We start from the raw sequence: 25,540 nt of genomic DNA on the forward strand, positions 1-25,540 counted from the left end.
TAGAGGGATATGTAATACCATCATGGACCTATCACCATAGTGACTATTTTCTGATCTCATAATACAAAACCTAAATAAAAAGGCATTACCAAGCGTCAAATTTCAGCAACTATGCAGTACATAGAGCTCAATACCCAAATTATGCCAATATATACAGACAGATCAAAATTGGAGAACCACATGGGAGCATAAGCAGGTTTCCCAGTCACTGTCACACCAACTTCTAAAAGAACTGGAATTTAAACCGCTCCTAATTCTTGCACAATTAGGAGCAATTCAGATAACCCCTGAGCTTCAAAACTACCAAATATTTGAGAAGTGTAATTTACTCAGATTACTTAAGTGTAATCGATGCCATACAAACCATAACCAGTACAAAAGTTGGGCAGATAAGTTGAGAGGTGGCAACTGAAGTTTAACATTGACATATGAAAATACACATACCAACTGTGTGTTACTACACTCAGGGTAGTAGAGAATTAAGACGACCTGGGGGTAATTGTGCAGTCATATATGAAGTTTTCAGAGCAGTGCAGACAGGCTGCCAGAGCAGCTTCTGGGGTTTTGTCAATGATATGCAGGAATTTTGCTAGCAGGGATAAGGAGGTGGTGATCCCTTTGTATAAGGCAGGAGTCAGGCCACACCTTTCGCACTGCATCAGGTCTGGCGGCCTCGTTTTAGGAAGGATGTAGAGCTGCTGGAATAAGTACAGAAAAGGGCAATGAGATTGGCGAGGGGAAAAAGGGTTGCTCTTACCAAGAAAGGCTTAAGTTCTGCAAATTTCAGCATCTGGAGGTGATCTGATTAAGGTATATAAAGTCTTGAATGGTTTTAGCAAGCTCGATGCTGATGGGATTTTTATTCTTGCTCAGATTAAGCACCTAAGGGAACATAAATTCAAATTGAAGAAAGACAATTGTAGAATAGAAGTGCCAAAATTTGTTTAGGCCAGCAGGTGGTTGATTAGCATTAGCATTAGTAGAGGCATTTGATGCAAGAAAGCAAGCTTATGCAGCATCAGCCAAAAAAAAACAAAAAACCCCACTTCCACTTCACCCCTCTGTTCGTTCAAAATACCTGTCCAGCTGAGCCTTAAACTTATTTAGGCTATCAACCTCCACCACAAGGGATGGAAGTCTGTTCCACCAACCAACCACCCGCTGGCTAAAGGCAAATTTCCGCACGTCTATCCTACATCTGTCTTTCCTCAATTTGAATTTATGCCCTCTCAGGTGATTTTTCTGAGCTAGAGGAAGAATCCCATCAGCATTGAGCATGCTTAAACCATTCAAGGCTTTATACACCTCTATCAGATCACCTCGCTGGTGCCTAGTCTCCAGACACTGTAATTTGCAAAACTTAAGCCTTTCTTCGTAAGAGCACCCCTTTGTTCCATTCACTAATCTTGTTGCCCTTCTCTGTACTCGTTCCAGCAGCTCTACATCCTTCTTGAAATGAGGCCTCCAGACCTGTATACAGTACTCTAGGTGTGGCCTGACCATCGCCTTATACAATGGAATAATCACCTCCTTATCCCTGCTGGAAAAATTCCTGTATATCATTGACAATACTCCATGAGCTACTCTTGCAGCCCGTCTGCACTGCTCAGAGAACTTCATATCTGCCTGCACAACCACCCCCAAGTCCCTTTCATTCTCTACCACTGTCAGTGTAGTACCACAGAGTTGATACGTTGCTCTGGGGTTGCTGTTTCCCATGTGTAGTACTTTACATTTATCAATGTTAAACTTCATTTGCCACCTCTCAGCCCATCTGCTCAACCTTTCCAGATCCTGTTGCAGCAGCATAGTGTCAGTAGTGTCCTTGACAACCCTGCCAACCTTTGTATCGTCTGCAAACTTGGACATTAAGCCCGATATACCATCATCAATATCATTTATAAATACAGAAAACAATAATGGACCCAACACTGAGCCCTGAGGGACTCCACTAATAACATCAGTCCACGATGAGCAGTGTCCATTGATTACCACTCTCTGTCTTCTCCCCCTCAACCACCCCTTTATCCATAGCAGCAATTTGCCTCCAATGTCACACTGCTCCAATTTGTGTAGCAGTCTTCCATGTGCAACAGTATCAAAAGCCTTTTTTAAGATCCAAGTATATAATATCAAAGTTATTCCCTGCATCCAGTTCTTTTGTGACTGCATCATAGTATCCAATCAAGTTGGTCAGGCAAGACTTCCCCTTAACAAAACCATGCTGTGTCTGAGCTATAACTGAAGTCTTGTCTAAATGATCCTGCAGTGCTTCTTTAACCAGTGCCTCCATTAATTTTCCTGGAACAGAAGTTAAGCTCACAGGTCTATAATTACTTGTGTCAGCCTTTGATCCTCCTTTGTGAATTGGGGTCACATTTGCACATTTCCAGTCTATGGGTACCTCCCCGAGTCCAAGGAAGCTCTCATAATTATGGCTAAGGGTTTGCTTACTTCCTTTGCTGCCTCCTTTAATATAACTGGATAGATCCCATCCACCCCGGGTGCCTTTCTTGTGTTTATCTTCAACAGTTTCTCCTCCACTTTACTCCCAGTTATTTCAAGATTCTGTAGCTTACTGCTAGAGTTGAATACACCTCTGGCATTCCCCTCGCTGAATAACTCCTCATGTGTGAATGTCGATGCAAAATATTCATTTAATTTGTTAGCTACCTGAGCAGGATCATCAACAGTTGACCCATCAATATCAAGTGGACCAATCTGATTCATCCCCTTCCTTCTAGAGTTTACATAAGTAAAGAACTCTTTGCTGTTTTTCTTTGCATCCCTTGCCAAGGATTTCTCGTAATCTGCCTTCGCCTGCCTAACCTCCTTTGTAACTTGGTTGCATATCAACTTGTATCTGTCATAGGCTTCTGTGTCATGTGTTAATTTGTATGTATCCCATGCATTTTTCTTCTCTGCCATATGCCTCATTAGTTCATCTGACATCCATTTTGGCCTAAACCTTGAACAATATTTCTTAGTTGGTATGTAAAGCCTAGTAGCTTCCAAGATAAGTTCTTTGAATGCTTCTCATTTTGAATTTGCTGTTGGTAACATCATCAGTTGGTCCCACTGTATAGTATTTAAATACTGTCTCAGTCCATCGTAGTCGCCTTTACGGAAGCAATTGCTGGAATTGCTTTACGGAAGCAATTGCTGCAATTGCTGATTGCTGGAATCAACTTCCATCTGTCATTGTGGTAGTTGATAGCTTAAATAAATTCAAGGAAGAACTGGACAGACTTTTGGAGAGAATGGATGGTATGGGAAGTTTCTTGTTTTTTTTTTTTTTTTTGGCTGATACTGTATAAGCTTGCTTTTTTGCATCATTTGCCTCTACTAATGTTAAACTCGTAGCAGCTACTACTAAATAGTTATAAGATTGGCATCATTATATATATCTCATATTGTGAATACTTTCACAACAAGTTGCCATGATATTGCACTACCTCGAATGAGTAACTCTTCACCCTAGGAGAAAACTATTGTTACTTTTTCTCAGCGGATGCCACCACCACCCAGACAGCACAGTTTCGAAGCTGATTGGCTCCTCTTCAGTGGGTGGGCAGGCAACCTAGTGTTGCAGTGATGGCAAGGCAGTTGCAAAGTAAAACTCCACAATATGAGAGATGCCTGATGGTGTGTAGTAATTTGAATTACATCAGATTTTAGGGCAAAAGCTTCAGGTTGCGTAGTGAGTTAACATGCTTACATGTTAGTGCAAATGCATCAGATCTCTTGCAGATAACTTCTGATAAGAAGTTAGATGCGAGCTAAGATTGCAGCTAAGGTCTGATGCATTTGCACTTGTAGTTGACTTGTAGTCAAACTACAAGTCAATCATCCTCCAAACCATTGTCTAATACAGGCCCGGGCAAACCATGGCCCGCGGGCCGCATGCGGCCCACCCCACATTTTTTTGCAGCCCACAATCTTTAATTGTATTTTCAAAAAAAGTTTACTTATTTTATGCCTTTTTAAAAAATAAATTTGTATATGTAATACATTACAGAATTTGTCAACTCGTAAATTGTTTTATCATCTCTGTATTGTTCATATTGAGATAGAATTTGAAGTTGGGCGCGAACCGGAGTGAGCCAACGGGTGCTTTTATAATGGTATAATCTGCGATTATAAACTAATCATGCGAAACTATGGTAACAGACAACCGGTGATAACGACAACGGCTTTGCTGCGGTGGCAGAATAATAGGATAGGACTGCTGACCGGCCGCAGTTCCGATCTGTATTCTCTGACGGTCATCCCGCAGTTAGTTTTTTTTGTGTTATCTTCGGTTATCATCTTGGTGCCAGTAGCAATAAAAATAATATTTACGCCCTTTTAAAAATTAATAAAAAACGAAAAATTCAACAAGAGCATCGTGTCTTCAATGAAGAGTGGAACACAAAATATTTTTTTGCTAACAAATGATGAGACTGTTTGTCTCATCTGCCGGGAGAGTGTCTCAGTGTTGAAAGAGTACAATATTAAAAGACATTTCCCTATTAAACAACCACCAAATACGGAGGATGCGGAAAGGTCAGGGAATGACCACCGCATATCCCCGGAGCAATATGGCCTTAGTTGCTAATGCTCCTAAAAACCAAACAACAACAACTACTAAACATTCGGAATATGGTGCCAATTTAACTCCGGAAGCTTGAAAGAAAACTGCTGATGGATTGTTTCAAAATTTAATCTAGACAACAAAATGTGTTTACACGCCTAACTAAGGAACAAGAAGCTACTGTAGAGGCAAGTTTTGTTATTTCTCATATAATTGCAAAAAGCAACGAGCCTTTTTGTGATGGAGACTATATTAAAGAATGTATGACTGAAGCTTGTGGAATTATATGTCCTGACATTAAACACAAATTTGAGAATATAAGTTTATCTCGGCGAACCGTAGTAAGATGAATTGAATGTATTGATACAAATTTGAATGAGCAATTATTATCAGTATTAGAATCCATAACATGGTACTCGATAGCTCTCGATGAAAGTAACTACCAAAAGAATACTGCGCAGTTATTAATTTTCATACGTGGATGTACCTCTAATTTTGAAATTATTGAAGAGCTTCTTTCAATGGAATCTCTTAAAGACCGAAACAACAGTAGCTGATATATTTGAAAAAGTTGAAAAATGCTTAACAAGACAATGGAACAAAATGGTAAGCGTAACAACTGATGGAGCACCAAGTTTGACAGGTAAAAATGTTGGAGCCTTAAAGAAAATTCAGGATAAAATTTGTGAAAATTATCCTGATTATAATTTAATTATGATTCATTGTATTATACATCAACTATTATGTAAAAATGTGTTAAAAGTTGAACATGTCACATCTTGTATTATTAAACTAGTAAATTTAATACGATTGAGGGGCCTGAAATACAGACAATTTAATTTTCTTCTTTAATTTTATTTGCTTAGCTTAGGAAAAGTTCTTCGGCGAGTATGGGATCTTAAAGATGACATTGTTCTATTTTTAAAACTGAAAAATATTATGGACTTTTCCGAATTAACTGATAATAACTGGATTTGTGAATTTGCGCTTACCCTGAACATCGCGACACACTTAAATACTTTCAACACCGTGTTACAAGGGAAAAATTTATATGCCCATGTTATGGTAAAAAGTTTGAATGGATTTCACTTAAAACTCCAGTTGTTCCTTCAACATTTATTGATTAACAAAGTAGACCATTTTCCAACAATGAAGTAGCTGAAGATTCCAGAAAGTGAATTTGAAAAATATTGTGAAAATATCAAAACTTTGAATGACGACGTTTCACAAAGATTTGGCGACTTCCGAAAAATTGAGACAAGTTTGGCAATAGTGCGCGACCCATTTTTGATAGAAATTGACAGTACACTGAGCGAACCACAACTTCAGATTATAGATCTGCAGTGTGATACCGATTTATGGGAATTTAACTTCATGAGGAAATCTGTAAATTTTACAATGCTCTTAATTCGGACAAATTCGACAAACTTAAAGATTTTTCCCAAAAAATGTTGGTTATTTTTGGATTAATCTACATATGTGAACAAACGTTTTCCATCATGAATCTAAATAAAAATTCTTTACGATCAAGCATCACCAATGAACATTTACAAGCAGTTTTAAGAATCTCAACTACAAAATTAACACCCGAAATTAAAAAAAAATGTTAAAAGATGTAAAACAGTTCCATTCATCTCATTAAATTCTTGGTTGTTAGAGAATAATTTTTTTTTTATGTTATATTTCTTCTTCATGATAACAAATAATATATATCTAAAAATAGTATTTTACCTGTGGCCTGTCTTCTTTTTGAATTCCTAATGTGGCCCTTCAGCCAAAAAGTTTGCCCAGGCCTGGTCTAATAGAATAGCAGAAGTAAACATTGAATGAATTATGTCAAAACCTGAAGTTGATTCTTGGAAAATAAGCTTCAAGAAAATCAAGAAGAGAATAAGTTTTACTGACCAGGCTACACATACACATAGCACATGGTTACATTTTTTGTGCTGAAGAACCTCCAAGTTGTCACAGTAACAAACAGTTAAAAGTATATTGATAGATTGCGTAATACGTGAAAATGAACAAAAAAGAATTTTCACATCCTTATATAAGAAAAGGTAAAACATCATCCTCAAAGATAGCCTAGGTGACAAACATTTATCAGATATATTTATCTTCCTGAAGATAATTATCATCTACCATATACTATAAATAATAATGATGTACACAGAATAAATGCTTAACCTTCATAAATGTGGATTTAGTTTCCATACAGGAACTAAATCCACATTATGATCTCTGTTGTTGACATGCCAGTAAGCACCAAAACAACCGACTAACCAACCTGCCCACTGATGTGACTTTTCTCTGAGTAGGTTTGTCAACTTGGAGCTAAATTGATGCTGTGAGGTCAAACTACATTAATTTTGAAAGAGTCAAAACCCAAGTCTGGGAAGTGGCTTACACTTAAATAAAGAGAAATATACTTCTCCTTTGGAGGAGCAGTTTTTATTTAGATTAGTGTAGTACTCAGGCAACATGAGGCAAACCGCCTTCACAATATGAGTTGAATACAATACGCAGCAAACTCAGTTTTCCCACAGATATGTACAGAAAGAGGCTATGCTTTATATGCAATGATTTTTGTAAGTAATAATATCTTGTAAATGTTAATAATCATTATGCCTTCTGTTTAGTTTTAATTCATGTAAATGATGTTTACACATAGAAGTTATAATTTTAAAAATGTTATTTATTTTTATTTTACATGCAGACAGCCAGGACGTAGAACTGGATGCTATTTTAGGTGAACTGTGTGCTCTTGAAAGTCAGTTTGATCAAGAGATGATGCATCATGGACATGCTCGTAGTGTTAGCTCTGTTATTCAGAGTAACATCACAGGAGAAAACCTGAGGTTTAGTGTTGGGGGGCCAGCACCAAATCTGGCATCTGGTGTTAGTTCCTGCAGTGGTCATCATGAAACATCTCAAGCACCTAAAAGGTTTTTCAGCCACAGTCGTTCTAGTTCGGGAGGTACAAGATCAAAGTTTGAAATAAGTGGCGATGTAGATTGTGATGATCATGCAAGAGTGCATAAAATGGAATATGGAATGAGGACTGACAGCCCAGACAATGATTCTGCTTTTTCAGACAGTGTATCCATGTTATCTTCAGAGTCGTCTGCTTCATCTGGTGGTGGAGCTGCCAGAACAGATATATCTAGTCAGAATTCATCAAAAACAAATAGCATAGCAATGGTATCATCACCTACTCAGGTAATTAAATATTTCTTGATTAAGGACACATTTAGCTTTAGGATGCATTAAGGACAAATTTAGTGTAAAAGGAGCCCATTGTTTAAAACTTTAGCAGTTAGTTGAATTTATATTATGCAGAATTAATAAAGATATTGTTCACACTTTCACTACCTGACATATATAACAGAAGAAACTACACACACTGTTCTGACATTTCAGACCCATTGCTTAGTTTCACATCAGAGCAAACTTGGAAGAATTATAACTTTTAAAGGTCAGGAGATGTGTCCTAGTAAGAGGTCCTATGAACCTAGCTTCATGAAGAAGGAGAGCAACTTCTGTTGTGTCAACATGTGGTAGTTGATCTGTTGATGACTGTGGGTGATCGGTGTCAGGTGAGTTCAGCATTCTTTCATCATTTTGGTTGTCATAAATTGGTTATTCTGGTCTGGATTCTGAGTGAGATTTATGAAACTCAAGTAGGAACTCAAACTGATTTCTGGATAAATTTGTCCAAATGGAACAATATGTTACTTCCTTAGTTTATTAATACAAATGTCTTATTTTGTTTTTGTATTCTGTCTAAAGAAAAATTTTTGCTGCTTAGAAATCATTTTCATTGTTTTGAATTCATTAGGGTGTTGCTATTTCTTCCTAATACTTTACAACCCTAACATCACCTTTGTGCTTTGTTATTCTGTTGAAAAGGAATCTCCACAATCATCCACCATAAATTTCTTATAGCGGTAGTTCAGTCTGTAGATTTTTCTTATAATAATTAAGCAAACTGTGTTTTTGGTCTAGTAGGATTAGTTTTAATTTGCATGTGAAGGAGAGGGGATGTTGCTGGTGTGCTTCAATTTAGTATAGGATCCTTGCAGTAAGTGTGAATTACTGTATTCCTGATTTTGTTCTACACAGATGAATTGACTAGAAGTTCAGGTGGATAACTCAGAACAGTGGAGCATGAGCTGCATGATTTGTCAGAAATATTCTATATGGATATTGGCCCATGCAGACTAGATCATATTTCACAGTTATCTCAGAGTGGACAATGAGAGATGCTTACATGAACAGCTTGTTCCACATTTGCTCAAACGTATTGAGCTCCTGTGAATTTTAGCGATTTTAACCCTGTGCTTCTGGAATCATTCCCCGAACAGTCTGTGCCTCATGGATAACCTGGAAGCATGAAGGGCGACACCTGGTCATCAACAATGTTCAAGCCCGGGCACATTTCCACCATCATTTTGGAGTGTTGACGTCTAGCACAGGGAGTCCATCGATTCTTGCTGCTGTTGTCATATATCAAGGCCTTGACATCAGTATAGATGTCAACAGGAACCATGATTCTTTGCCATTTTTGTGTACATACACTATATCTGTAACTAGTCGTTTTTATTTGACAAGAGTGGTACCCAATGAGTTATGAGCTGCTGTACTCCTTGCATGACTGGGTTCAGTGAACAGTGCATTCCAGTATACTCCTTTGCACATCAGTGTTGTACTATGCTGTCATTTGACTGTGTCGTATCTGTTAGACTATAATTCTTTTTAGTCTCTGTTAGCTTCTCAAATCAGAAAGCTGTCTCTGGCTACTGGAATGCTATTGCCAGTGTTTTCTAATTGTTGGACCATTCTCAGTACACTTTGGACCCTGGTGTGCAAATACATCCTAGCAGGACAGCACTAACCATGATACTAGTGCCACCATTCATATTGCTGGCTATTATACTGCACTCAGAGTCACTTAAGTTGCATGTTTGTCCATCTTGCTGAATTTGTATTATTATCAGTAGTGGTAAATGATTCAAGAATAAAGACAGTGCAAAAAAAAAAAACCTGCCTATATCTTTTGTCCATCTCATCTAATAATTTATCTCATCTTTCCTTAAATTTATTAAAACCTCCTCCTGCATCCATCCTTTTAAATTTATGTCCCATTATGCGTGTTGTCCAAGAAAGAGTAACGATGCCATCAAATTTAGTTCACTCAGTCCATTTAAAGCCTTAAACTCTTCAATCAGGTCCCCCTTTGTAACTAGTTTCTAGGCACATCAGTTTGCAGAACAGAAGTCTTTCTTGGTAAGAGTACCCTCTGTGACTGACTAATCTTGTTAATATCCTCTGCATCCATTCAAAAATATCCACATTCATCTTAAAATGAGGCTTCCAGATCTGTATTCAGTACTCAAGGTGCAGCCTGACCATTGCCTTATACAACAGGATAATCACCTCCTTGCCCCTGCTGTCAAAATTCCAGTATATCGTTAACAAAATGCCATGAGCTGTCCTAGCAGCCTATCTGCACTATTCAGAAGATTTCATGTTGGACTGTACAGTTACTTCCAGGTCTTTTTCATACTTCACCATCTGGAGTATGGTATCACCCATATGCAGAACCTTGCATTTATCAATGATAAACCTCAGTTGCCATTTGTCAACCACCTGCCTACTTTATCAAGGTTTTGTTGGAAAAGTATGCCTTGATTCCTGTCATTACTCACCCTGCCAACTTTGTATCATCCACAAACATAGATATTAAGCTTTATGTGCCTCATCACTATCATTAATAAATATTAAGCTAGTTAGTTATTTGGTTTTTTTTAGGAGCATTAGCAACTAAGGCCATATTGCTCCAGGATATGCGGTGGTCATTCTCCGACCTTTCCGCATCCTCCGTATTTGGTGGTGACGGGCTCGAACCCCGGTCTAATCAAGAAGCGTGGGCTACGCACTGCTGCTCCTTCCCACCTGGTTACGGAGGCACCTTAAATATTAAGCAGTAAGGAGCCCAGCACTCAACTCTGATGGCGCTTCCGTAGCTAGGTGGGAAGGAGCAGCAGTGCGCACTACATGCTTCTTGATTAGACCGGGGTTCGAGCCCGTCATCACCAAATACGGAGGATGCGGAAAGGTCAGGGAATGACCACCGCATACTCCGGAGCAATATGGCCTTAGTTGCTAATGCTCCTAAAAACCAAACAACAACTCAACTCTGAGGGACTTCATTAATAACATTAGTCTAAGAAAAGAAATAAGCATTAACAATCACCCTCTGTCTTTTACCACTCAACCATCCCATTGTCCACAGTAGTAACTTGCCTCTAATGTCACACTGTTCCAATTTGTACATTAGTTGTTTATTTGGGAGATATCAGAAGCTTTACTAAAATCTAAGTACAGTCACCTCCCGATTTGCCGGGGGTTACGTTCTGGGAAAACACTGTGAAATGTAGTTTATATGATGTAATGAGGGTTCCATGTCTATACACAAACAAAAAATGTACAAAAAAAAATTAAATTGAAAAAAATTGTCTTCATTCAGTAATAAAAAAATTAGAAACATGTCCATAAAATTAATCTTGCTAATACTTTTAACCTAAATTTTTAGATTTTTAACCTAAATTCATTGCTTCTTCCTTGCTGTTTTCCTCTGATAACTTATGATAGTATCCGGAATTTTTTGAAAAAAATGAATTAAAATTGTTTGCTTACAAGCACGCTGTTTTTTTTTTTCTATAAATTTCTTCATAAGGAATTAAAGCTAATGATAAAGTTCTGCAAAAATTTAAACTCCTCTCCATATTAGGATCCATATCCAGAGCTTATTGGCTAAGCTGATTTGCAAGTCTTAAAAACTCAGCTAGTCTTTTTGCGGTCAAATTTTTGCATGCATCTTCTTCATTTTTATCATTTTTGTAATCTTCATATTGCGAAAAAATATCGTCCGCTGCTGGTTCCAGTTTTTCAAATCCCTCTCTGCTAATCATTTTGCCAATTCTCACAATCTTAACTACCTCCGGCATTTTGACCATGCTCCTTTACTACAGCTTTGTGACCACAGCTTTTCCTACACTGCATTTATTGTTGAGTTCTTAACTTCATCCCACACGAATTTAATATTTTTTACACCATTAAGAATGTTATAATTCCACGAATAATCTCGAATTGAAATACTGCCTATTCTATCCATAGCTCATACCAATTGTAGTAGTAGTAGTAGTGGCATGTGATGCAAGAAAGCAAATGTATGAGCTTATGCAGCATTAGCCAACAAAAAAAAAAAAAAAAAAAAAAAAATCACACCATTCACTCCAAATGCCTGTCCAGGTCCTCCTTAAATTTATTCAACCTATCAACTTCCACAACGACAGATGGAGGTTTGTTCCAGCAATTAACCACCCGCTCGCTAAAGGCAAATTTCCACACATCTATTCTACATCTGTCTTTTCTTAATTTTAATTTATGCCCCCTTAGGTTCGTAATATGAACAAGTGGAAGGATCCCATCAGAATTCAGCGTGCTCAACCCATGCAAGGCCTTATATACCTAAATCAGATCACCGCGCAGGTGCCTAGTCTCCAGCCACTGCAATTTGCAGAACTTAAGCCTCTCTCTTGGTAAGAGGATCCCTTCATTCCCCTCACCAATCTTGTTGCCCTTCTCTGTACATGCTCAAGTAAATCTACATCCTTCCTAAAATCAGGCCTCCAGACCTGTACGCAGTACTCAAGGCGTGGCATGACCATTGCCTTATACAGAGGGATAATCACCTCCTTTTCCCTGCTAGCAAAATTCCTATATATCATTGACAAAACCCCATGACCTGCCCTGGCAGCCTGTCTACATTGCTCAGAAAACTTTATATTTGACTGCACAATTACTCCCAGGTCTTTTTCATTTTCTACCACCTTAAGTGTAGTACCACACACTTGGTACGTTTCCCTGGGGTTACTTCAACCCATATGCAGTACTTTGCATTTGTCAAGGTTAAACTTCAGTTGCCCAAATTATCTAGATTATCTAAATTATCTTAGCCCATCTGCCCAAATTATCTAGATCCTGTTGCAGTAGCACACTGCCATTACTGTCATCAACAACCCTGCCAACCTTTGTATCATCTGCAAACTTTGACATTAAGCCTGATATACCTTCATCAATATCATTGATAAATATACAAAACAACAGTGGACCTAACACCGAACCCTGTGGGACACCACTAATAACATTAGTCCAAGAAGAGTAGCACCCATTGATTACCACCCTCTGTCTTCTCCCACTTAACCATCCTTTTATCCATTGTAGCAACTTACCCTTAATACCATTCTGCTCCAATTTGTACAATAGTCTTCCATGCGCAACAGTGTCAAAAGCTTTCCTGAAATCCAAATATATGATATCAAAATTATTTTTTGCATCCAGTTCCTTTGTAACCACATCATAATATCCTATCAAATTTGTCAGACAAGACTTTCCCTTAACAAACCCATGCTGTGTCTGAATTATTGCTGCAGTCTTGTCTAGATGATCCTGCAATGCATCTTTAACCAGCGACTCCATTATTTTACACGGAACAGAAGTTAAACTAACTGGTCTGTAATTACTCGTGTCACCCTTCAATCCCCCTTTGTGAATTGGGGATACATTTGCACATCTCCAGTCCATGGGAACCTCCCCTGAGTCCAAGGATGCTCTCATAATTATGGCTAAGGGTTTGCTTAATTGCTTTGCCGCCTCCTTTAATATAACTGGATAGATCCCATCCATCCCAGGTGCTTTTCTTACGTTTAACTTCAACAATTTCTCTTCCACTTTGCTCTCAGTTATTACAAAATCATTAAGTATCTTGCTACAATTTGATAACCTTCTGCCATTTTCAAACCTTAATAATTCCTCATGTGTGAATGTAGATGCAAAATACTCATTCAGTTTGTTTGCCATCTGAGCAGGATCATCAACAGTCGAACCATCGATGTCAAGTGGACCAATCGTATTCATCCCCTTTCTTTTAGAGTTTATATAAGTAAAGAAAACCTTGCTGGTTTTCTTAGCATCTTTTGCCAAGGATTTCTCATAATCTGCCTTCGCCTGCCGAACCTCCTTTGTGACCTGATTACAGATTAACTTATATCTGCCATAGGCTTCTGAGTCGCTTGATAATTTATATGCATCCCATGCATTTTTCTTCTCTGTTACGAGTCTCATTAGTTCATTTGACAACCATTTAGGCCTAAACCTTGAACAATATTTCTTAATAGTATGAAACTTTTAGTAGCTTCCACGATTAATTCCTTGAATACTTCCCACTTAGAATTTACTGTTGGTAACATCGTCAGTTGATCCCACTGTACAGAATTTAAAAACTGTCGGAGACCACTGTACTCGCTTTTACGGAAGCAAAAACCCTTTCCTTTACCCCTGATGGTAATTAAATCTTTAAGTAAATCCCACGTCAGTACACTGTGATTACTGCCACTTAGTGGTTCTTTTATCTGCAAATTCCTAATACATGAATGATCACTGCTGATAACCAGATCAAGAGTATTACTGTCTTTGGTTGCCTCTCGAACATGCTGCTGCAGAAAACAATCATCCAATAAATCCACAAAAGTCTGACTAGTGTGTGAGTGCCCAACCCACAAGTTCCAAACAATATCTGGGAAGTTAAAATCCCCCATTATAAGACATTCCGATTTACTAGCCCACTCTATTTCTCTGTACAATTGTTCATTGTACTCATTCAAGTCATTAGGCCCATAACACACTCCTACTCTTATTTTTGCTTTCGCAGTGCTTATGTCACACCAAACTGACTCAGCAGTGCACTGTTCATCTATATCAACTGGATGCACTTCTTTTGATTTTATGTTTTTCTTTATTAACAGCAAAACACCTCCTCCCTTCCTATCCTGTGTATCCTTTCTGTACACATTGTACTCCCCAAATTCCAGTTCGCATTCCTTATATCTGTGTGACACCACATCTCTGATATCCCAACAATATCCGCCTTTGATGTCTTGACCAACACTTCAAATTCATCAAATTTATTTACTATACTTCTAGCATTGGTATACATGCAAGTATACATGCACCTATTCTTATTCTTAGTTACTCTAACACATCCCATATACCCACCTGTTTCACGATGACTGCCATCCGTCCCTGAAACCCCCAATACCCCTCGCTCCAGGTCGCTACTTATTCTAATAGAAGTTGTGCAAGAATCACCTTCACCTCTGCCTACGGCTACTGTTAAACTATTAGTCCTTGTATCCCCCCAAGCTATCAGTTTTCCGACCCACCTCGATAGCATCAGCAAATATTCTTGCACCCTTTCTATTTAAGTCTATCCCATCCCTGTAGAAACAGTCTCTCCTGTTAACAAGTACAGTCCAGGCTGAAAAAAATTCTATCCCTTGAGTCTTGCACAATCTTTCCAGGGCCGAATTGATCGACAAGGCTCTCATCATATACTCCTTCCTATCGTGTCTAGGCAGAATTGCAGACAGTTTCAAATTCAACCCTAATTCACGGCTTTTTTTCATCAGTGACCTGTACTTGTTAAGTAATTCTGCCGGTCTCCTACTCTTAATATCATTAGTGCCAACGTGTACAACTATATCACCTTTTGTGCCCCTAAAAGATGATATCTGCTCTACAACGTCATCAACCTTTGCCCCTGGCAGATATACCCTGGTCCTGTTCCACCTATCCTTTTTACACAATATATTTCCCGTCTCCCTGACAATAGAGTCATCAACAACTACTAGTTCCTGTGGGACCAGCGCATTCTGCCTTGGGGGTTGCCGCTGTGTTGCGTGATGACCAAGTGCAAGCTCTGGCGTTGATGTGGGCAGCTGAGAGCCTGATGGGCCCCTCAATTTAGATCTTTCGAGGGCATCCACCCTGTCCTTCAAACTCTCATATAGGCCCATAACAATGTTGTCGCCTGATTTCCTTACACTCCTTACATTGCGCACACACAAAGACATCCCCCATGCCAATATCATGTTCCATTTCAGATAGTTCGGCAAACATTTCACAAGTTGCACATTTTTTTAGGCTGTTATGCGTTGGAGAATCGCCCCCCCCTCAGTTCTCTCCCAAGTCACAGCACTCCTGCCACTTTGTGCCCGTTGCTTTGCTGCTCTAGTTTGGGGCATGATATTTTAAATTAATAAGATCAATAAATTAAATTAAATTAAATGTCAATACTACACTATCTAATAGAAACAGTGAAGCGTATTACTGTTTCTATAATTATACGTTAGAGCTACCTAACTACCTCAATTAAAAATTTGAATTCCCTATCACTATATACAAAAACAATGCCTGCAAGATTCGAACGAAATAACGGTTTTATAAAGTATTACGTATATCTACAAAAACTGTTTATATAAATTAAAATAAAAATAACCAGCGTAATTAGAACTATAAGACTACGTATTAAGTACAATATAAAATAACAATTATGTAAATAAAAAGCAAACACTTATCGTTTTTTTTGGAGCCTGTAACTCGCAGCTGTATATTCCAAAGAGAGTCAGCGCCCTCTCTTTGTAAAAAAGATTTTAGGCTATAAAGTTTAAAGGAAGCTATAACACCTTGGTCCATTGGCCAAATTAACGAACTTGTATTTACTGGAAGAAAGGTAACTTTCACATTTGGGTGCAGATCAGACAAAGGCCCTGGGTGCCAAGCGAATGTGATCAAGTGTTTTCTCTGTCCGTAAAGTGCGATTGTCTTAAAGCGATTTATAGTTCTTTTAAGTTCCTATCCTTAAGAAATTTATTTATTTAATAATAGCTCCTGTTACAAAAGTACTTGTACAGAGCAAGAAAGAAAAACCACCTATCTTTATTTTTTGTATTTCTGTTACTGACACTTACTACTTTACACCTGGTTACACTAGGCACTGCTCCTGCCTTCCTGTGGAGGGGATGGAAATCTTGGCAGAACAGTTAATCTGCCAAGGGCCAAAAGGAGCAAATATGGAACAAAAAGTGTGTCCGCCTCTATAGCTGACAAGCTCATGGCTAGAGTTAGATATTGAACATGACACCTCGCAACCCAAGAGGTTCAAAACCAACACCAGATTTTCCTGCATTTCTCATAATGCACTTTCCAGGAATGTCTGGCAGCATCTTCTAAGCCCTGGAAAGGTTTGGGAACTCCTAAACACCTGGAAAGTCTGGCAGGATCTCCTAAGACAGTCAAGAGACTGCAATCAGGCGAACCTACTAGTAGAAACAGTGAACTGAAAACATTTGGAGAAACTGCTAAAATTTATAAACTTTGCTGGAATTCCAGTAAAAGTTTCCCCCCCCCCCCCAAGCAACCTTAAATACAACTAAGGGTGTTATTTCCAGCTGGGATCTATTGAATGTCATGGAGGAGGAGGAGGAGATAACTCGAGAGCTTCAAGATCAAAATGTCATTGCTGTGAAAAGAATTATGGTTAAAAGAGAAAATACACTTACACCCACAAGGAATGTTATTCTAACCTTTAACATGCCAAATCTACCATCATTCATAAAAGCAGGCTATCTACTTTGCCGCATTAGACCCTACATTCCTAATCCATTGAGATCTTATAAGTGCCAGGAAACTTATGAGATTTGAGAGTGGCCAAAAGGACAGCCACTCTCAAATGGCATGCAGAGGAAACCAAGTTTTCCCGAATTGTGGGTCCTCTCAACACACTCAAAGTGATTGCTCAGCAAAAGAAATGACCTGCTCCAACTGCAAAGGCAACCATCGTGCTTATTCTAGGACATGCGACAAATGAAAAACTGTAAAGAAAATTGTGAAATATAAGATTGAAAATAAAGTAAGTTTTCAAGCAAAAAGGAAAGTAATTGCTCCCAGTATGATTAAACATACATACACCAGTATTGCACAAAATATCAATCAGTGGCCACCTAAACTGATGTTACAGTCCCTTCAAATACTTCAATCTCTGACTGGGCTAAGACTGTTCTCTCTCAGCAACAGTCCAATATCCCTAAGCAGTTGAACCAATCAAGTAATACTGCACCTATAGTACCAGCTACAGCTCCTTCCCCTCCCCCAGTGATTGCTTCTACATTGAATAATTGAAGCTCAAATATTAAAAATAAATATTCAAGAAACATTTAGGAATACAATTGACAGCATTATTAGAGGCATATGATGCAAGAAAGCAAGCTTATACAGCATCAGCCAAAAAAAAAAAAAAAAAAAAACCACTCCCATTTCCCCCCTATGTTCGTTCCAAATACCTGTCCAGCTCAGCCTTAAATTTACTTTCACAACAAAAGATGGAAGTCTGTTCCACCAATCAATCACCTGCTGGCCAAAGGCAAACTTCTGCATATCCATCCTACAACTGTCCCTCAATTTGAATTTATGCCCTCTCAGATGATTATTCTGAGCAAGAGGAAGAATCCCATCAGCATTGAGCATGTTCAAACTATTCAAGGCTTTATACAGCTCAATCAGATCACCTTGCAGGGGCGTAGTTTCAAGACACTGAAATCTACAAAACTTAAGCCTTTCTTCATAAGAGCATCCCTTCGTTCCATTCACTAATCTTGTTGCCCTTCTCTGTACTCGTTCCAACAGCTCTACATCCTTCTTAAAATGAGACCTCCGGACCTGTATACAGTACTCAAGGTGTGGCCTGACCATTGCCTTATACAAAGGGATAATCACCTCCTTATCCCTGCTAGAAAAATTCCTATATATCATTGACAAGACACCATGAGCTACTCTTGCAGATCATCTGCACTGCTCAGAAAACTTTATATCTTCCTACACAATTACCCCAGGTCCTTTTCATTCTCTACCACTGTCAGTGTAGTACCTCAGAGTTGATACATTATTCTGGGGTTACTGCTTCCCATATGTATTACTTTACATTTCTCAATTTTAAACTTCATTTGCCAGCTCACAGCCCATCTGCTCTACTTTTCTAGATCCTGTTACAGCAGTGTACTGTCATTAGTGTCCTTTACAACCCTGCCAATCTTCGTATCATCTGCAAACTTGGACATTAAGCCTGATATACCAACATCAGTATCATTTATAAATACAGAAAACAACAATGGACCCAACACTGAACCCTGAGGAACTCCACTAATAACATTAGTCCACGAAGAGCAGTGTCCATTGATTACCATTCTGTCTTCTCCCACTCAACCATCCCTTAATCCATAGCAGCAATTTTCCTCCATGCCACACTGTTTCCAATTTGTACAGCAGTCTTCCATGTGCAACAGTATCAAAAGCCTTTCTAAGATCCAAATATATATCAAAATTATTCTTTGCATCCAGTTCTTTTGTGACTGCATCATAGTATCCAGTCAAATTGGTCAGACAAGACTTCCCCTTAAAAAAACCATGCTGTGTCCGAGCTATCACTGGTCTTGTCAAGATGATTTGGCAGTGCTTCTTTAACCAGTGCCTCCATTAATTTCCCTGGAACAAAGTTAAACTAACAGTTCTATAATTACTTGTCGCCCTTTGATCCCCCTTTGTGAATTGGGGTCACATTTGCACATCTCCAGTCCATGGGTACCTCCCCTGAGTCCGAACTCTCATAATTATGGCTAAGCGTTTGCTTACTTCCTTTACTACCTTCTTTAATATAACTGGATAGATCCCATCCACACCAGGTGCCTTTATGTTTATCTTCAACAATTTCTCCTCCACTTTCCTCTCAATTATTACAAAATCATCCAGCTCACTGCCAGAGTTTAATTCACCTCTGGCATTCCTCTCCCTGAATAACTCCTCATGTGTGAATGGAGATGCAAAATACTCATTTAGTTTGTTAGCCACGTGAGCAAGATCATCAACAGTTGAACCATCAATATCCAGTGGACCAATCTGATTCATCCTTTCCTTTCTAGAGTTTACGTAGGTAAAGAACTCTTTGCTGTTTTTCCTTGCATCCTTTGCCAAAGATTTCTCATAATCTGCCTTTGCCTGCCTAATCTCCTTTGTGACTTGGTTACAGACCAGCTTATATTTATCATAGGTCTCCATGTCACCCATTAATTTATATGTATCTCATGCATTTTTCTTCTCTGCCACGTCTCATAAATTCATCTGACATCCATTTAGGCCTAAACCTTGAATAATATTTCTTTGTTGGTATGTAAAGCCTAGTAGTTTCCAAGATTAATTCTTTGAATGCCTCCCATTTTGAATTTGCAGTTGGTAACATCATCAGTTGGTCCCACTGTATAGAATTTAAATACTGTCTCAAACCACTGTAGTCACCTTTATGAAAGCAAAAACCCTTCCCTTTATCCCTGATGGTAGTTACCTCTTTGAGTAAATCCCACTTCAGCACACTGTAATCACTGCCACCTAGTGGTTCCTTTATCTGCAGATTCTTAATGCATGAAGAATCGCTACTGATAATCTGATCAAGAATATTACTCTCTCTAGTTGCCTCCCGAACATGCTGATGCAGCAAACAATCATCCAATAAATCCACAAAAGCCTTGCTAGTGTGTGAGTGACCAACCCACAAATTCCAGGAAATTAAAATCCCCCATTATAAGACTCTGATTTACTGGCCCCCTCTATTTCCCTGTACAGTTTTCTGTTACACTTATCAGAGTCATTAGGCCTATAACACACTCCTACTCTCAATTTTGATCTCCCAGTGCTTATATCACACCAAACTGGCTTGACACTGCACTGTCCAATGATGTCAACTGGCTGCACTTCTTGACTTGTCCAGACAAGTCAAGAAGTGCAGTTCTTTTTTGTCCTTAAAATTGAAGAACCGATCTTAGAAATATATGCGGAAGAACATATGGACACCGGTCAGCCATTCTTCTCAAAATAGACAAACCAAAGCCTGAATGCTACAAGCCAGTCATATTAAAAGAAAAACAAGTCAGATACAGCTTCTTTTACTAAACACCAGTAATGCCTTATATTCTACAGTGGAATTGTAGAGGATTTCATAGCATCCTTAATTATATTAAAGTCTTAATTAACCATTACTGTCCAGTTGGTTTCTGTCTACAGGAAACCTATCTAACTCCTCAAATTTCCACCAACATAAAGAACTATGCCATTTATCGACAAGATTGTAATACTTCAAATGCTGCCTATGGGGGCATGACCATCTTGGTCAGCTCAAAGATCCCGACCAAGCAAATTGTTTTTCAAACTGAAATTGAAGTAGTTGCTGTATGTTTAATAACCCAAATTGCATTAACACTAGTATTAGTCTATCTCCCACCAAGTCATATTGTCTCTTACCAAGATCTTGGAAACCTGCTAATACATTTACCTTCCCCTGTCTTTCTCTTGGGGGATTTCATTGGCCACCACCCCTTATGAGGATCAGCTAATTTAGATACACATGGCCGACTAATTGAAACCTTTCTGGATAAGCAAAACCTTAAGTTCTTAATACTGGTACACCCACTCACATACAATTACCAACTGGATAAACTTCTGCAATCGATCTATCATTATGCTCCCTAATTCTGTTTCCAATCATAGAATGGTCTGTTATGGACAATCCTATGGGCAGTGACCATTTTCCGATTATTTGTGATCTGCTCACTTCACAACCACCATTAGCCCAACTCTGCAGGAAATGGAAGTTCTATCAAGCCAACTGGTTCAAATTTCATTCAATTGTCACCCTGGATGAGCAATATATATGAACACAGTCAATAGATGAATTTGGCATCATGCCACAGTTCTTGCCTTTTTGAAACCTGGAAAAGACCCTACCAGTCCGGACAGTTACTGACCAATTTCCCTCTCCAGTTGCCTTGGTAAATTACTTGAAAAAATCATCCATAATTGAATTGTTTGGATCATCGAAACACAACACCTAATGAGTAATAATCAGCATGGCTTTCATAAGAACAGGTCCTCCTTAGATCTCATGATCAAGGCTAGGTCTGCAATTCGCAATGCCTTCGTAAAAAATGAACATCTTGTTATGATTTCAATAGACATAGATAAGGCATTTGACACTATCTGGTATCATGCCATTCTCAGTGACCTTCATATCCTTGGTCTATGAGGCAACGTGCCTATATTCATCAGGAACTTTCTCCAGCATCATTCGTTCCCAGTTCAATACCACAACTCGCTTTCTGTGACATTTTTACAGGAAGAAGGAGTGCCACAAGGTTCTGTACTGAGTGCAACCCTTTTTTGTCCTTAAAATTGATTCCATAACAAAAGAACTTCCAAATACAGTTGAGACCTATCTTTATACGGACGGTCTCTCCATTTCTTGCCACTCTCAGAATATGAGATCCATTGAACGGCAATTGCAGATATCCTTGAATAAAGTCCAAAGGTGGGCAGGACTCAATGGCTATCGTCTATCACAGCAAAAAACTGTTGTAATCCACTTTTGTAATCAACGAAAAATGCATACGGATCCTGAACTTCAGATGTTAAACTTTACCATTCCAGTGACTAACAATATCAGATTCTTGGGATTAATCCTTGACAGAAATAAAATTTCTTTGAGCACATTAAATCTGTGTGTACTTCCTGCCTCAAAAAGCTTAACATACTAAGAGTTTTATCTGCTCTGTCTTGGGGAGCAGACCGTGCATCTTTGCTGCTTTTATATAGAGCATTGATCAGATCCCGATTGGATGATGGTGCTACACTGTATGATTCTGCTTGAAAGACTACACTACCCTGGCTGGATCCTATACAGTATTGCGGATTGTACTGGGTGCTTTCAGGACATCTGCTACCCATAGTTTATATATTGAAGTGCACGATCTCCCTCTTTTATCTCCGCAGAAAAACATTACTCTTAAGTATACGGCTAAAATACAAAGTTGCTGTCTGCATCCTATTGAGCCACACCAGTTTAATTCTCCACTGCAAAATCTCTATCGAACCCAGAATCGAACCCAGTAAAATAAGACCAGCAGACTTACGTCTTATCGAATTAATACAGAGTTGGAATGTTCCTATTTTCAACGGGCTACAAGTAATGAAAATACTCTCATCCACCTTGGACACCCCCTCCTCAATTAATTTGCGATACTTATCTTCGCAAGTGAGGAAAGAATCGCCTACTGTCACTCAACATGAAACAACTCAATGCAAGCTATATTCAGAAATATGCTAATTTTTTGCCAATATATACTGATGGTTCCAAATCACATTCAACCGTTGGAGCAGCAGCAGTATTTCCCTCTACAATCATTCCTGCTGCTTTTCATTCTGAATATAGCATCTTCTTTATAGCTTTAGAAAACCTGAATCTCTAGACATCTTTAAAATACATAGTATAAACTGACTCTTTGAGCTCAATTACAGCAATACAAAAGTTTTTCTATAAGGTTCATCCTATGTTAAACCAAATTAGTAGCCTCTTATTAAAAATTGAATAACATCGTCAGTCAGTGATATTTTGTTGGATCTCAGTGCATTTGGGGATAAAGGGGAATGAACTTGCTGACAAAACTGCCAAAAATCAGTCAACTTATGATTTAACCTTCACTCCTATTCCAATATATGATTATAATCGTGTCATACAAACAGAATGTCTCACACAGTGTAAAGAGCTGTGGCACCTCCAAACCAATAATAAACTTTATCAGTCAAAACAAGATCCATAGTTTTGGTGCTCTAACACCAAATCAGTGCAAAGAGAATAAGTAGTGCTTGCACAAACACGGATAGGACATACATACTTGACTTGCCTTCATCTACTTACAGGAGAGGATCCCCCTCAATGTCCAGTGTTCGGCACAGTGGACAGCTCGGGCTTCCTATATGGCTAATAATAAAAATAATAATAATAATCTCTCTAATAAAAAAAATGAAGTGATTATATCTGAAATTTGTTTTTTATCATTTTCCTATGAATAGGTGCACTATAGTCCCAGCAGCTCATGCACCATAACACACACACACACACACACACACACACACACACAGAGAGAGAGAGAGAGAGAGAGAGAGAGAGAGAGAGAGAGAGAGAGAGAGAGAGAGAGAGAGAGAGAGAGAGAGAGAGAGAGATCAGACAAATGTGCAGGATGACTGGGTGCATTGTTAAGAATGTACAAGATTTTCAATTCTTTGTTCTTCAGACAATATCTTTTTTTTTTTTTTCGACGCAAAAGCAATTTAAAAACAAGTTTTTCAAGATTTTAGCTGTCATCCAGGCTTTTTTTGCCAAATTTCCAATGAACTAGTAACGAGCTTTTTGATATTCCTTTAACAGCACGAGGATTTTCTGATGTATAAATTAGAAGCAGTTTACACTTAAAGTCACCCTCTGCATTGCCACATAACAAAAATGTTAACCTTTCTTTTCAGCTTTGAAACCTGGGATAGTTTTCTCTTCTTTTGAAATGAATGTTTGACTTGGCATATGCTTCCAAAATAAGCCGACCTCATCAGCATTAAACACTTGACTTGCTAGATAGCCCTCAGTCACAATAGCATCCTTTAAAGTTTTCGGATACAAAGAAGTAGCTTCCATATCTCCACTGGCTGTTTTGCCTGTTAATTTTAGATTACAAAGACTTTGACGTTTTTTAAAATTTTCAAACCAAGCCTTCTTGGCCTGAAAGGTGTCTGCCATTGGATGGATCGGCTTCTTCTTCTTGTAAGCGATTAAAAATTTGCAGAGCATTGGCATGAATAATATCTGAACTAGGAGCATTCTTTTTGATTAAGGTCTATCCAGAAAGATAGTAATTTTTCAGTTTTCTCACTAACGGATTTCATTAACGGATTTCTCACTTTTATAGTGCTTTTTTTCAGTCAATGATGTGGAACAGATAACTGAACTTTTAATTTTCTTAGCATTTTCCCTAATTCATTGAATGCTAGATTCATTTAAGCTGTATTTCTTGACCAATGTCAGAACCTTTTTGTCATTTTCTAACTCCTTAATGATTTTTAATTTTTCCTCTAAATTTAAAAATTTGCTTGTTGTAGCTTTTTTCATTTTAGGCACTAATTAAACACAAACTTTATACAGACAAGAAATATTAAATCAGCAAAAGCCCACTGATTAAAACACTTTACATTGTGCAAACCAGAAAAAGAATCTGTCTGAACAGCTAAAGTAGGATAACTGATGAAGGGATCCCGAATGAGGAAGCTATTTCAAAAATAACCAGACAAACACACCACTGTTTATTATTATGTTTGGTTATAAGAATCAGTTTGATTTGATTTTTATTTTATTGGTGCATTAGCAACTAAGGCTATAATGTACCAAATCCAGGTCTAAGAATCAGCGTGGAACTCCTTTGTGATATTTTTCTAAACCACATTTGTGGAGGTCATGACCATAAAACAATAAAAACAGTTTGCACTTTCTGGTTTATTGGACTTTTATATTAGTACACTCTAATTATAAATGGATAGTAAACTCGATGTTATTGCATTTGCAATAATACCGACAGCTGGAATTCTGTGTAATTTTACGTTATTATGGTGAAATGTGTTCTCCTTCAATGAAACCTTCAATCGTGTTTAAAAAAAAACATAAATAAATTTTCAAAATCTTCCCTTCTTCCTATTTTTGAAGCTTCGTAAACAAAAATCATGCAGGTGGTAAAACCCACTGCGCAATCTAAAATTTTGCTAGTAAATACCTGACCGTGCAATAGCGAAATTGCAAACTAAAAAAACGCGCACATCGAGGGATGACTGTATATGATATCAAAATTATTTTTTCTATCAAGTTCCTTTGTTTCTGCATTATACGAGCTAAACGGATTTTTTAGATATGATCTCTCTTTAACGAATCCATTAGCATTAGTAGAGGCATATGATGCAAGAAAGCAAGCTTATGCAGCATCAGCAAAAAAAAAAAAAAAAAAACCCTTCCACTTCACCCCTCCATTCGTTCGAAATACCTGTCCAGCTGAGCCTTAAATTTATTTAGGCTATCAACTTCCACAACAAGGAATGGAAGTCTGTTCCACCAACCAACTACCCGCTGGCTAAAGGCAAATTTCCGCACATCTA

General features: G+C 38.2%; 1 protein-coding gene across 1 annotated transcript in view; it reads left to right on the forward strand.

Annotated features, from left to right (window-relative positions):
- LOC150091031 (uncharacterized) overlaps window positions 1–25,540 on the forward strand; it is a 556,951-nt gene that overhangs the window by 387,792 nt on the left and 143,619 nt on the right. Inside the window, 1 exon segment of the mRNA XM_090373962.1 lies at window positions 7,287–7,789. Within this exon segment, the coding sequence (XP_090230088.1) occupies window positions 7,287–7,789 (503 nt within the window).

Source organism: Mastigoproctus giganteus, chromosome 1 (assembly GCF_048544385.1).
Source record: "Mastigoproctus giganteus isolate SK-2022 chromosome 1, ASM4854438v1, whole genome shotgun sequence".
Taxonomy (NCBI): Eukaryota; Metazoa; Arthropoda; class Arachnida; order Uropygi; family Thelyphonidae; genus Mastigoproctus; species Mastigoproctus giganteus.